Raw genomic sequence first — 13,482 nt, 5'->3', positions numbered from 1 at the left:
TAATAGAGCCTTATAGAGCCTTATAGACCCTAATAGAGCCTTATAGACCCTAATAGAGCCTTATAGAGCCTTATAGACCCTAATAGAGCCTTATAGGCCCAATAGAGCCTTATAGAGAAGTGTTGGACACACCGCGTGAAGAGCTACCTTGGGGCAGGAAAGCTCGCATGTGTTTGGATGCTGCACAAGGCCTCTACAGGTAACAAAACAATTTGTTTCAGAATAAGTTGTATGAACAAGAATCTCACTTGGTGGGTTGACAAGGTAGGTTGCATTTTATGTTCAGAAATAAATACAGCCAAGATACTAATAATACTAATAATACTACTACTAATAATAATAATAATAATAATAATAATAATAATAATAATAATAATAATAATAATAGTAATAATAATAATAATAATAATAATAATAATAATAATAATAATAATAATAATAATAATAATAATAATAATTCAGAGATCAGAGATACCAAAAAGGGACCTATAGTGATACTGTATGTACACTGCACAGGGTGTCCCAATTTATACTTTGTCGCGTTACAGTGGCAACACAAATGACTGTAATGTAATGTAACATAACTGACCTACAAGGTCATAACGCGTTGTGAGTTTGTAGGTCTGGTATTTTTGGTGCAACAGAGCATAAATTAGGCTTAAGTGTCCAGACAGCTTTAATCCACACCTTTTAAATGTCACTTTGGTTCTGATGATTTACACTGACGCCTACTATTTTACCATATCGATTCTCTTAGGAGTAAAGTAAATAATGGTCTCAGATTAATGTATAGATCAATAAACTGTTTTACTTTTCAAATAAGAAAACATATTGTTCAGCAGCTTCTACTTCCTATCATTGACTATTGTGACATCATTTATCAGAACACCTCTGAGACACATCTTCATTCGTTAAATGTAGTTTACAATAATATATGTAGATTTGTACTCCGGTGTCCTTACAGTACACATCACTGTGTTCTGTATGATACGTTAAACTGGTTATCTCCTCATGATAGGAGACATTTTCATTGGTTGCTTTTTGTTTTTAAATGTATTTACTTTAATTATCCTTCTTATTTGAAAGAGCTTTTACGTCCGTTCAGTTCAAGATACCCATTAAGACATACACAACAACCTGTTTTTGAGGTACCTGTCGGTATAAACAAAGAAATTGGGAGACGTTCTTTTAAGTTTAAAGCACCTTCTGATTGGAACAATTTATCCACTTTACTTAGATCAATTATTTCATTTTCTGTTTTCAAAATATCTCTGCTTGATTCCCTAAAATCTAACTGTTCTTGCTTTTAAATTCATAAAGTTGGCTTAACGGAAAGACAATCGGGGTTCGCGGAGTCGGCTTGGGGGGTTATGGGTTTTGACTTCGGACTGGAGATGACATATGTTGCCATGTATTCTTGTTGAATTTGATTTCATAATTGATTGTTTTATTATTATTTTATTTTTTCATTTTTATTATTATTTTTATTATGGCATAACAGATGTAAACTGGTCTGGGATGGTGTGAGAGCCCTTATGTGTATGTTTTGTTGTTGTTGTATGTTATGTGATTGTTTTGTGTCAGTGTTTGTGTGTTGTGCCTGAGGACCCCCTGGAAGACGAGATGCTGCATCTCAAGGGGTTTATCCTCCAATAAAATTTTCAAATAAAATATTTCCTCCTAGATTACATCAAACAGAAGACAAATCTAAAGTTCATGGGAATCTCAACAGCTACAAGTTCCTGGTAGATGGAGGGTACAGAGTTAAGGTATGAGGGGGTCAAATATAAAGCATATTTCATATATGTTGATATGAAAATATTTATTTTCATTCATATTTAGTTTGTGGTACTTTTGAAATTGATATTTTAAATGTCACATTTTGGGATAATACGTTTGTTTTCTATTCAGCAATCATTGCTTACCTACAGGTACAAATTGTATGTGGTAGATATTCTATTCTATTTTGTAATGATATCCTTCATTGGTTTGTTTTGTGACTATAGCTGGGTGGCTTTGAGTTGTCAAAAACAGCGACATCCTTGGGAAGGTCAGAAAATCGTGAGGACCAAAGAAATATCTCCTTGAAATACCAATCACCTGAGCAGCTGGGGAATGTCAATGAGCCATACTGCAAGGAACATGAGATGTATAGGTAACAACATTATTAACAATGTATACAAATGTTTTACATAGCACCTTCATAACAAAGTCTGTACAAAAAACAAAACAAAAAAACAGCATAAGAAATGGGATAATCAACTATAATATTGTTATAGATATTATTTAGACAGATGCTAGGTTCATTGTTTACTTGGTATCCTATAGTTCAATGTACAGCTTATTATTTTGACACTACATTGTTTAAACTGATGCTAGGTTCTTGGTTTACCTGTGATAGTTTACTGAGGCACTACAGTACACTGTCGCTCTGCCTTTAATGTACTGTATGTGTTTACCTTGCTCATTCTAAGTCGCTCTGGTTAAGAGCGTCTACTAAATGCCAAATTGTCTATAATTGGCACTGTAGTAATAACTGTAATAGCAATAACTGTAATGAGTTAGTGAATGTATTTCTTTAATTTCTTCCAGTCTCGGAATTGTCCTGTGGGAAATTGCCACCCGTAAGAAACCCTTTGATGGTGCGTGACCTGATTCAGACTGTAATTTTTTTTGCACACTTTACAATTTACACAATTGCCTGTTTCTGTTTTTTGCCGCATTGTTTCATGTATTATAACCACTTCTCTCATAACAGATTGTTCCACATATAAAGAGATCCATAAGAGAGTGTGTGAGGACAAAAAAGTTGAGCCACTTCCTGAGGACTGCCCTGAACAGCTGAGAGAACTGATCAATGCCTGTCGTGAATATGACGGTTTCCACAGGCCAACAGCTGGAGGTAATTCTGTTTGGCTTGTTTTGGTGTTGAGTGTGACCCCAGAGAAGGCAGATAAGAAAATGTGAAAGGAAGGATTGAACCTGGGTGTGATAAGAATCACAAGTCAGTCTCTAAATGCTTCACAAAAGTAATTCATATTGGGTCTATGCTTGTTTGAGGCTGATCTTGCTGTTGTTCTATCTCCCGATGATCATGAGTCTCCTGACTTCTGGTGCACAGTCTGCACACGGATTGTTGTATTTTCAGCATTGCTTCAAGCTCGTTTAACATCTGCGTTCTGCAGCGTACTCCTGCGTTCCCCATCTGTGCGACATCCTATTGTGTCATTTGATATTGAATTCCTTTGCAACAGTCACTTGTTAGGAGCATATGAGACAGGTTTGCCGTTGAACTTACGGAAGAAAAAGCTTTATGTCAACTTTTCGTCTCAAATTCTTTTTAATACATATATATATATTTTCTTTTAAATGGCGTGTTCCAAAATAGCTAGTTCTGTAAAATGTAAAACATTATAAAAGGTTTTCCAAATGGGAGAGGATGTGTCTGTGTCATAGAGTTACTGTAGGTCTGTGTGTGTGCTGCGCTAGTGCATGTCCGATCTGGTCGTGTGCACGCTGACTAGTTATGTTTACGTCCTGCTTGAAAGCTTGCTTGGAAATGGCAGCTTCACATAAGAGTGCGGTGTGGGATGATTTAGTCAAGATTGACGATAAAACAGTGCATTGCAAATTGTGCAGCACAAAGTATGCGTATCACTGGTCGTCAACATCAGTGATGTCAAATCACATCAAATGAGACACCCCGTCCCAAAGCCTGCCCCATACCCAAGAAAGTACAATGGCAGACTTCACAGTGAAACCTCGCCATAGTGATAACCGGCGGCCAGAAAAGATCACTGATTTGACAGCCAAGATGATAGCCGAAGATATTATGCCTACAATTAGCGTTGTCGAGGGGAAAGGCTTCCGTGAGCTGATGGCATTTCCAGAATACACCATGCCCTGTCGTCAAACAATGACAGCACGACGAGAGCGAGAACGTGCCGGTAACCGGAACGATCGCCCCAAAACACACTCGCCCCCATTTTTTACTGAGGTTACGTTTAGTAGTACCTGGTGGCGACCGTTCCCAGGTCGCCGGATTTGATCCGGGGCGACCGTGTTTTTGGGCGAACATTCATGTATTTGCTGAGGTAACCGGTCCGGAACGCTCCATAACATGTTATAAAAGTTTATATCCAGACCATATAGCTACATATTGTTGAACGTGTTGTGTTGTTACTATTATTATTTGGCATCGGGAAGGAGAGCTGAGTCTGACATCATTCTTCCTAATTTTGTCAAACGTAGGCCTCATTAGTTATCGGCTGCTGTAGCCTATGGAGTGTTCTCTGTTATTAAAAACATCGATCTACTAAATAAAGTCTCGGTTTTTATTATCATTAGGCCTTTGATGCATATTCGAAACATGATGGGTGCAGGTGCAGCAGTTGTGGTGCTTAAAGGAAAGCTCAGTTTGGCTCTCCTCTTAACTGCTGCGCAGCAAAAAAAAAGAAAAGAAAAATCGATCGACACATCGATAAATGCCCTCGACACGTCAACTCGCAAAACATGAGTCGTTTTCCATCCCTAGTACTACTATTCTTTGAGACACAAAACAGGTATTTGGTGGCATAACCGAGTCTGCCATAGAGAACCAAAGTTCTGAAGTCACTTGTTCATCCTCTGGGTCACGGAAGTAATTTCTCTATGGAGAATAACATTGTGTTATCTTAGAATCGTGTCATATAAGAATTGTCCTGGCAATATTGTCAGGGAGGTGGCTCTGTATCGTTTACGGTAGTCAGTCATTCATATTTGATAGGCTACAGTCTGTTTCTGGCAAACATTTAATTAATTTGGCGGCGGTAACGTTAGCCTTTTCTCGCCGTCAGTTGATGCTTCATACCCATATGAGTCAAACTGCCATGCTCATTTGTTTATTTTTGGAACACAGTTCTTAATTGACGCAATGTTAAACACGTCTATGGGAATTCAGAATGGAGGAAAAAAAACGTGTCTGACTGACATAGTTTATGCAAAGCAAGAGCGGCTATTTATATGCTGTTTACACAACAAGCTCCATGGCGAGGAGGAGACAGATACAGGAACAGAGAGGGTGGCTGTATAAATATAAATAGCTATATAAATAAATGGTCACTTTTGGTTTTGTTTCTCAAAATCATCTGGCAGGTATAGGACCGTCCAATGAGAGTTGGAGGTGGGGGTCCCTTGTAATTGGTTTAGGGAAATTCTAAACCAATTCTAATTGGTTTAGGGAAATTCTAATCCCCACCCCCTTTTAATCGCCTACACTCAATTCAATTCAATTCAATTTTATTAAAGTGTCAAATCACAACAAGTTGTCTCAAGACACTTTACATGTAGAGAAGAGACTGGAGCCAATATAATCAGGCTAGCACCTTACCCCTTTGGTCACCATTGCAGTGCACCCCTTTCTGTGTAGCTATAAATATTCCACAAAGTGATATTTGTCTCTATTCGACAGAGCTGGTGGATAAGCTACTCATGGTGGTGGAGGTGATGGAGATGGAGCTGATGGTGGAACAGATGGAGGTGGATCAGATGGACTAAGTGGCAAACTGATGTTCTCAGAAGAAGGATCACCATGCATGGATATACATGTATGCGTGTTTAGAAGTCTCATTGCTGAGAGACCAATGAGGATGCCATGTCCAACAGTTAGCTTGTATTTTGTATTTAGTATACAGGCTAATTGTCCCTAAGGATTTTTTTAAACTAAAATAGTATACAGTGTATACTATTTTAGTTTAAACATCCTTAAGGCATAATGTCATATCTACACTGCTTGATTTTATCCCACATTGAATATTGTTTCACAAACTGGTCATTTGCTGGTGCCACAGTCCTGCAACCAATTGAACAACTTTTCAAGAGAGCCATCAAGGTCTTGAACAAGAAACCAAACTCATGCCATCACTAGCATTTTTTTTTAAATCATCACTTTTAACACATTGAATGCCAAAAACGGTCCGGACCGTTTTTGAGGGTCCAAACGAGAAGTGCCGAAAACGGTCCGGACCGTTTTTGACCCAATTCTATTTTTATACATGTGGGCCACGTGGGGCGCTAAAACGAAACTTTGACATCACCCAAGCAGTTTCTGAGAAGAAGAGGCTGGATGTGGCTCCATGTCAAAAATCCTTCCGGTCGGCGTTTTCAATGTTATCTCCTTGATTAAAAGCTTAATATCTCCATTTCTTTTTAATGTGGTGGAAACGAGCCGTTTTCGATCGGCGATCACGCTGCAATGGAGGGTCGCGTTGGAAATATTATTGTTCCAGGCGTTAGTCGGGACCCTCCGCCGTCTCGCACGCACGCTTTGTTTACATGCATTTCCGCGTCGGGGCTTCTCACAGCACGAAATGTATAACGCAAGTGGATGGAAGAAATGCTGGCACTCAACGTATAATATTTTAATAAACCTCTGGCACCCAATGTGTTAAAAAGAAAGTTTTGATTATTTTGAGGCCTTTAAAAGTCTGTGCTTTGTTTACAAGTGTCTGCATGGTCTGTCTCCTCCTCCAGTGTGAGATTTTATCCACAGGAAGAGAGACATGGCACCAGTGTTTAGTCATGGTCTTTTGAATAACATTCCATTTAGTTTTAGTCACATTTTAGTCATCTGAAATGTTTTAGTTTTAGTCTAGTTTTAGTTGACTAAATATCATATGATTTTAGTCATAGACTAAAATGTATTTTGGCAGGCCTTGATGGCGTCGTAATGCCTTGCTGTGTGCCGAAACATATTAATTTTGGGGGTCCTTGATATGAAAAATATATAGGAAGTTATGGGAACCACTGATTTAAGTCAATGAATAAAGAAATATAGATTGTGGCTGTGGCACTGCCCATCTTGGATGCTTGGTTCTGTGACATGAATTGCTGATCATCACCATTTCTGTCGTCATCGTCATCATCATCAGCTACTAGTCCTAGGTTAATGATAACATCACTAGTAGCCTACTACTGTTGTACTCTTTTAGGGTTATATATGAAGTTTACCACTTTGTGAATGTATTAGTAGAGAGCTGGGTAAGAGGCCTTGTCAGATACAGGGTGACAGAAGGACAGAGGCAGAGGCGGGAAAGGACACTCTAAACTCTCACCCAGTCCGCTCAGTAACGTAATGTCATACCTGGAGTTGTGAAAGACTCATTGCAAAATACACGGACCACCACAGTAATAAGAACCTAGACACACGAGTTAAGATGCATGACGTGTGACACAGCACAACATAGATTCGGACATTAGGATATCCCATCCTAAAGTCAACAGGTTACTTATAGACAAGAACTGGCAAATGTAAGACAGGGGTTCCCGGTTTGACCAGTCAATGTGACATGGACTTGGAAAGGTCAAAGCTCTCAGATGGGTAAATTGTTTATGAATAACATTAATGAATGTACTTGGATTACACTGTGACGACATTCATCTCATGTATAAAGACACCCTGAATCCTGTGAAATCCTAGGCAGACCTGCAGCGGTCTGCTTCAGCTTGTGTTATTGGCTTATGGATGGCTGACTATGTGAATAAACTAATATGTGATTATATTCGTCGTTGTCTGTCGTAACTTTGAGTAATAAGTTAACACGTTCTATAACCTCTTAAAAGCAGCGTTGTTGGGAAGCCTTTCTGATTCAATAGAAATGATCTACATTAATGGCGTCAACCGAACAGGATAAAGCGCGAGACCAGACTGGATGCCAAAAAACGGAATCTCAGACGCACATTCCCTGAGAAAGAAGGCCTTCTGAACATATAAAACAGGTAGATTACCTTTTTTTGATAGAAAGATGTATTTTTTTATATATATAAATATATATACATAACAATATGAGGGTAGGAATGTATGAAATGTGAAGAAAAGATTCCGTTTGGCTACCACAAAATGGTCTCAGTTTTGCTTTAAACCAAAAACTTATTAAGGGGAGCAGACAAGAGGCCAACGGACTGCTGAAACTGAAGAGGTCACAGGAATGTATGGAATGTATGTGCATGGCTCGGGTTTAACACACTGAGTCTATCTTTAGTCACAGCTGTCTCCCGGGTGACGGGATATACGTACTCAAACAATGACTTCCGGGTGACGGAAGACGTAATCAAACAATGATAGTAGCTACTACGTTTTCACTTTTGTTCAAAGAGTGGTTTCATTGTTTCTGAGATTGATCACACTTATACCTGGTGAAGGTATTTTCAGTTTCGTAATCAGAAGAAGCAGTCCGGTAATGTAGTTGATGGTAACCTGTGGCATCATAATTCTTCTGAAAGATGTTGGGATTTATTTTCGGAGCATTTTACGATTCGTGGACGTGGTAATCATAGCTGTGTCTAACAACTTGAGACTTGTTTTATTTGAAAAAAAAGTAAATCTCTCAACTACGTGTGGATATATTTTTTATAAGGACCTTTGTGTTAAGCCTTTTTGCCTACATTCCATTTGAGAAAATATATGTGCTTAAATGTCAAATTGCTCATTGCTATTCCAAGTGCTATAAATGTGACGTCACAGCTTTACCTTACTAACAGCATAAAAAAAAACAATGTCAGCACAAGTATGATGATTGTGTGAAAAACATGGTTGTGACCTGATCAATCAAAAACATGTTTTTCTTCAAACACTTAAGATAAAGCATATTCGGCTATTTGCATATGACCACAAACATGGGTGAGAATATGTGTGTAAAAGATGTGAGAATGTGTGTTTAAATGTTAAGAGCAGAAAATAACTGTATGATGCTCTACTGACTAACAGTCTCAGATATAGACAATAAGTTTAATTTTGAATTAAAGTGGAAAATGCCAGTTAAAACATAATTTGGAAATTAAGTTATAAAGGAGGGATGATGGTGTTCCCCACCCAAATAGGATAACGGCGTTTCCCCCTGTGGGATTCGTTGTGCTTTTGTTTCTTTCTTGTACGGTTTGATAGATTCTGTCCCACAAAAGATGGGATTGGATGGTACCGCCGGGATGCTCAGTTGGAAAGAGGAACCCGGAGAGGACCACGGAAGATCAGGGCAAGTTGTGGTAGTTTAGAGGTGGTTAGGCAGCTGAGGTAGGGGGAACGCCATTCTTGTAGGCACACCTGTTGCACCTGTCCTATTCCATTTTGAAATTTTCTGTTTTACTCTATTTAGGATTTGCACTAAGGAAAAAATATGATGTTGTCGGCAACCGACTTAAAACTTATAATTAACCTAGGCAATGTCTGTAAGAACTCAAAATAGTTGAGGTATTTCCGGGAACTTTGCCACATAGCAATTTAATCAGGCCCAGCGAAATTAAGACTCCATTGGCATTTCCGGGAGAAAAGCCAAAAGAAATTAAGACACTTGAGGAGCTATATATATTAATAGAATATAGAGAGACTCCTGCAGGGTTTTGCTGAAATAATGGCTAGATGCATTGATATATTTGACTGAAAACTGTTAATATTAACTAAACATGTTATAAAATAATGCTAGTAACTCTCTCTCTCTGTTCTCTAGAATCTGGGTCAGAGGGATGGTACTGTACAGTGAAAGACTAAGTTAAAATAATTGATGTCCAATACAACATTTTTAGACATATTTGAAAGAAGCTAAAGAGTAACTGTCTGATGTTTGTTTTTGGGTTGTTTAGAAAGCCACCAACCAACGAAGAAAGAAGTTTAAGACTCCCAGACAAATTTAAGTATATATCCAAGTAGACAAACGTATGATACATATGAGGTGTATTGGGGACATAGGTAACGTTTTCTCTGTTTCTCTCTCTCCTAGACTGCATCCCAATAGAACAAAGGTGCCAAGAGTCTTCAAACAGCCCTCAGATGTAAAGGACGCTGTCAGAGTAGGTCAATTTTAAAATAAAATATTTACATCCAATGTGAGATCGTGAGTACACAGTGTGCACCAGATATTGTAATATCAAAAGTATTAGGATATGAAATGATAAAATAAACAGAATTGGAATAATGATAACATCAAAACTAAGTAATTTAGGTATGTTAAAAGTCAAAAGCCGGTTTTTCCCAAACTGCCTGTGGTTCAAACTATGAAACCGGACAGTCTGAAAGCAGTGAATTTGTGTCCACCAGAAAGTGCAAGGCCATGTCTCAATAACATTAAGCAGCCAATAAAATGCTGTTACGTGCATCAGACGGGATAGGTTCGTTTTTAGTCAAGGATCCGTCTGAGGGGTGTGGCTGTAACGTATCAAGCCGTCACTCACAGAGTGACTGACAACATGGGAGGGAAGAAAAAACGCCAAAATAATAAGGGGGGGGCAGGGTAATAGGAGGGTGGGGAACGACTGCACACAGAATGCAGGTTTCCCTGTAACGTGAGAACTATGTTTGTCTCATGTGATCGTGCTCCTAGAGAATTTCCCGCCTCTACTGGCCAGATAACCAACCCCACACAGCCACAAGGGATTCCCCCCAGCTGCTTGAAGCAGGCTTGCAAGCAAAAACAGGACAGGCATAGATTGGATTTACAGGCAGCATACAACCCATAGTCAATAAATGGGTGACAGGGAACTGGCATTTGAAACTACATATGTGATAGGAAATAGCATTAAATTGTGTGTTTTTCCACTAATAACAATATAGGTGTAATGTGCATGACATGCACCAGGAGGGTACCAATACTGGAAAAATTTCATGAAATATTAAGTTCACTGATGAAAGTTATGTAAAGATTATTATTGTTATTACAATATCATGTGTAACATTGGAGACATGGAGTACCACATTATTATTTTTTATAAAGTATGAACTATACTGAAAAAATAATAAATAAGGTAAATATCTGTGGTACGGTACACGATCTGATTAAAACATTGGTTTATGCTAAAAGAATAATAACAAAGAGCCCAAAAATTAAAGGTAAAAAATTGTAAGAGAGAGCTGGAGAAGAGACAGGGAAAAAGGAGGGCCTTATTTAAATTAAAATATATACAGGACATCAGATTGTAACGTAAATAATGTTTTTTTTTGTTTTTTGTTTTGTTTACAGTCAAATACACGATGCGGTAGCATAAGAAAAACTTTTATAAAGTATTATACAAGTTCTAAGTAAAATATGAAATAGGATCAGAATCTAGAGAAATAATTAGGCTATGAGGAATAAAATATGTTTGTAGCACATATGTTAACAGTTCTTTAGGAACCCGAAGACAACACCTGAGCAAAAGAAAGCCAAGAAGGTGGGGTGAACCCATCCGCCTTAAAGTTTGATGACACCCCAGACGAATGACTACAAAGAGGAGTTCGGCCTGTTGGCGACAGCAAGATGGCCAGATCACAGAGTGGACAGAAATTCTGTCACACACACAGGCTCCTCACCCGAGAGTGGAGACTAGGATAAAGACAATAGGACCCCCATCTGACAACATACTGTCTCCTCAGAGGCTGAGTGGAATGACAAAGGAAGAAATGAAACAACAGTCGGGATGACCGTAGTCAACAGGACTATGGCACTTCAATTACAGGAGCACCAAAGCGGGAACAACGAAGGAAGAGAGTCGGAAGAGTCTCAACCATCGACTTCCGGGGTGTTCGGATGCAGGAATAACGAGGGGAGGAAATACGCAAGTAATCAGTAATTTCAGACCATCGACTCCAAAGAATGTGATTAAAGACGTCAGATAATGAGAGATTAGTTTCTCATTATCAACAGTCATTGTTGACACACGTGGAGAAAAAGAATTTAGCCAAGGAGGGAAGATAGTAATTTTAGATTAAGAAAAATGACATATTTTAAATAAAATATTTGAAGTAAAAATGTAAACCAAGGAGGGACACCAACATTGGGGGTCACAGTAAAAAAGCCCAACAAGTTAAAGTTAAAGTTTGTATTGATGTACATTAATTACCCAAAGAGTGTAAAGAGCTAAGATATATTAATAAAAAGATATTAATGTGTAAGTCTCACACAAATGTAATGTAACTAAGCAAGGAAATACAAATGTGAATGTACTGTATATGTATTGAAAAATATGTAAACCAACTCTGTAAAACACAGCACTGTTTAAAATGATTGTAAAAAGGAGTTTTTTCATCTGCAAGGAGTCCAAAGTAAGAACAGCAGTTATTAAAAAAACATGGAAACATGGCGCAAACCTGCCAATGAGAAATATTGATCTCATATCGGCTTAAAGCACATATATAACTATAGATCCAACGGTTTTAACCGTTGGAAGGAGGGAATGTTGTACTCTTTTAGGGTTATATATGAAGTTTACCACTTTGTGAATGTATTAGTAGAGAGCTGGGTAAGAGGCCTTGTCAGATACAGGGTGACAGAAGGACAGAGGCAGAGGCGGGAAAGGACACTCTAAACTCTCACCCAGTCCGCTCAGTAACGTAATGTCATACCTGGAGTTGTGAAAGACTCATTGCAAAATACACGGACCACCACAGTAATAAGAACCTAGACACACGAGTTAAGATGCATGACGTGTGACACAGCACAACATAGATTCGGACATTAGGATATCCCATCCTAAAGTCAACAGGTTACTTATAGACAAGAACTGGCAAATGTAAGACAGGGGTTCCCGGTTTGACCAGTCAATGTGACATGGACTTGGAAAGGTCAAAGCTCTCAGATGGGTAAATTGTTTATGAATAACATTAATGAATGTACTTGGATTACACTGTGACGACATTCATCTCATGTATAAAGACACCCTGAATCCTGTGAAATCCTAGGCAGACCTGCAGCGGTCTGCTTCAGCTTGTGTTATTGGCTTATGGATGGCTGACTATGTGAATAAACTAATATGTGATTATATTCGTCGTTGTCTGTCGTAACTTTGAGTAATAAGTTAACACGTTCTATAACCTCTTAAAAGCAGCGTTGTTGGGAAGCCTTTCTGATTCAATAGAAATGATCTACATTAAAAGCACTAACGTCTGTAGCAGGCAGCACAACGCTGGTTGTTGTTGTTGCAATGCTGTAATAACAACCATAACATCAGGTGCGGCAGCGTAATTGAAGTTAGTTTTGAAGTTTATTTATGAACTAATTATTTTTCCTCCTTCCATGTGCGGCGCTTTCAAAGTGTCTTTTCTTTTTCAAAATCGATCAGGCCGGCATCTCTGTCTCGTGAGTGCCGTCAGTCAGTGTCAAAAAAGTTTTTAATCGGGTGCAGAGGGGTGGTCAATAGAGCATCGCAGTTCCCGCCCACTTCCTGGTTTTTCGTGGTGCCGGAAGGAACAACTCAATGCATTTTTCCCATTGACATTTCCAAAAATATTTATATCTATTAATTTAAGCCTCGAATCAAGCCATCATGACATGACATGAATCATGACCATAAAACGTTTGATTCTGTGATTTTTTTGTTGTTGAAAACGGCAAAACAAAGGGTATTTATTAAATATAGTATATCATATAATTAAATATAAAATAAAAAAAATCACAGAAAAAAACGTTTTATGGTCATGATTCATGTCATGTCATGATGGCTTGATTCGAGGCTTAAATTAATAGATATAAATATTTTTGG

At 38.4% G+C, this 13,482-nt stretch overlaps 1 protein-coding gene across 1 annotated transcript; it reads left to right on the top strand.

The window, feature by feature from the left end:
• The first annotated feature begins 118 nt into the window (after positions 1–118).
• LOC308093470 (mixed lineage kinase domain-like protein) lies at positions 119–5,912 on the top strand. The gene is made up of 6 exons (XM_080439806.1): positions 119–199; positions 1,685–1,769; positions 2,007–2,155; positions 2,593–2,642; positions 2,759–2,902; positions 5,450–5,912. The coding sequence occupies exons 1-6, from the start codon at positions 168–170 to the stop codon at positions 5,533–5,535; spliced, it is 546 nt and encodes a 181-aa protein (XP_080295932.1). The 5' UTR covers positions 119–167; the 3' UTR covers positions 5,536–5,912.
• Positions 5,913–13,482: the final 7,570 nt, after the last annotated feature.

Source organism: Gymnoscopelus braueri, assembly GCF_963280865.1.
Source record: "Gymnoscopelus braueri genome assembly, chromosome: 1".
NCBI lineage: Eukaryota > Metazoa > Chordata > Actinopteri > Myctophiformes > Myctophidae > Gymnoscopelus > Gymnoscopelus braueri.
This window is presented reverse-complemented; position numbering and strand designations above follow the sequence as displayed.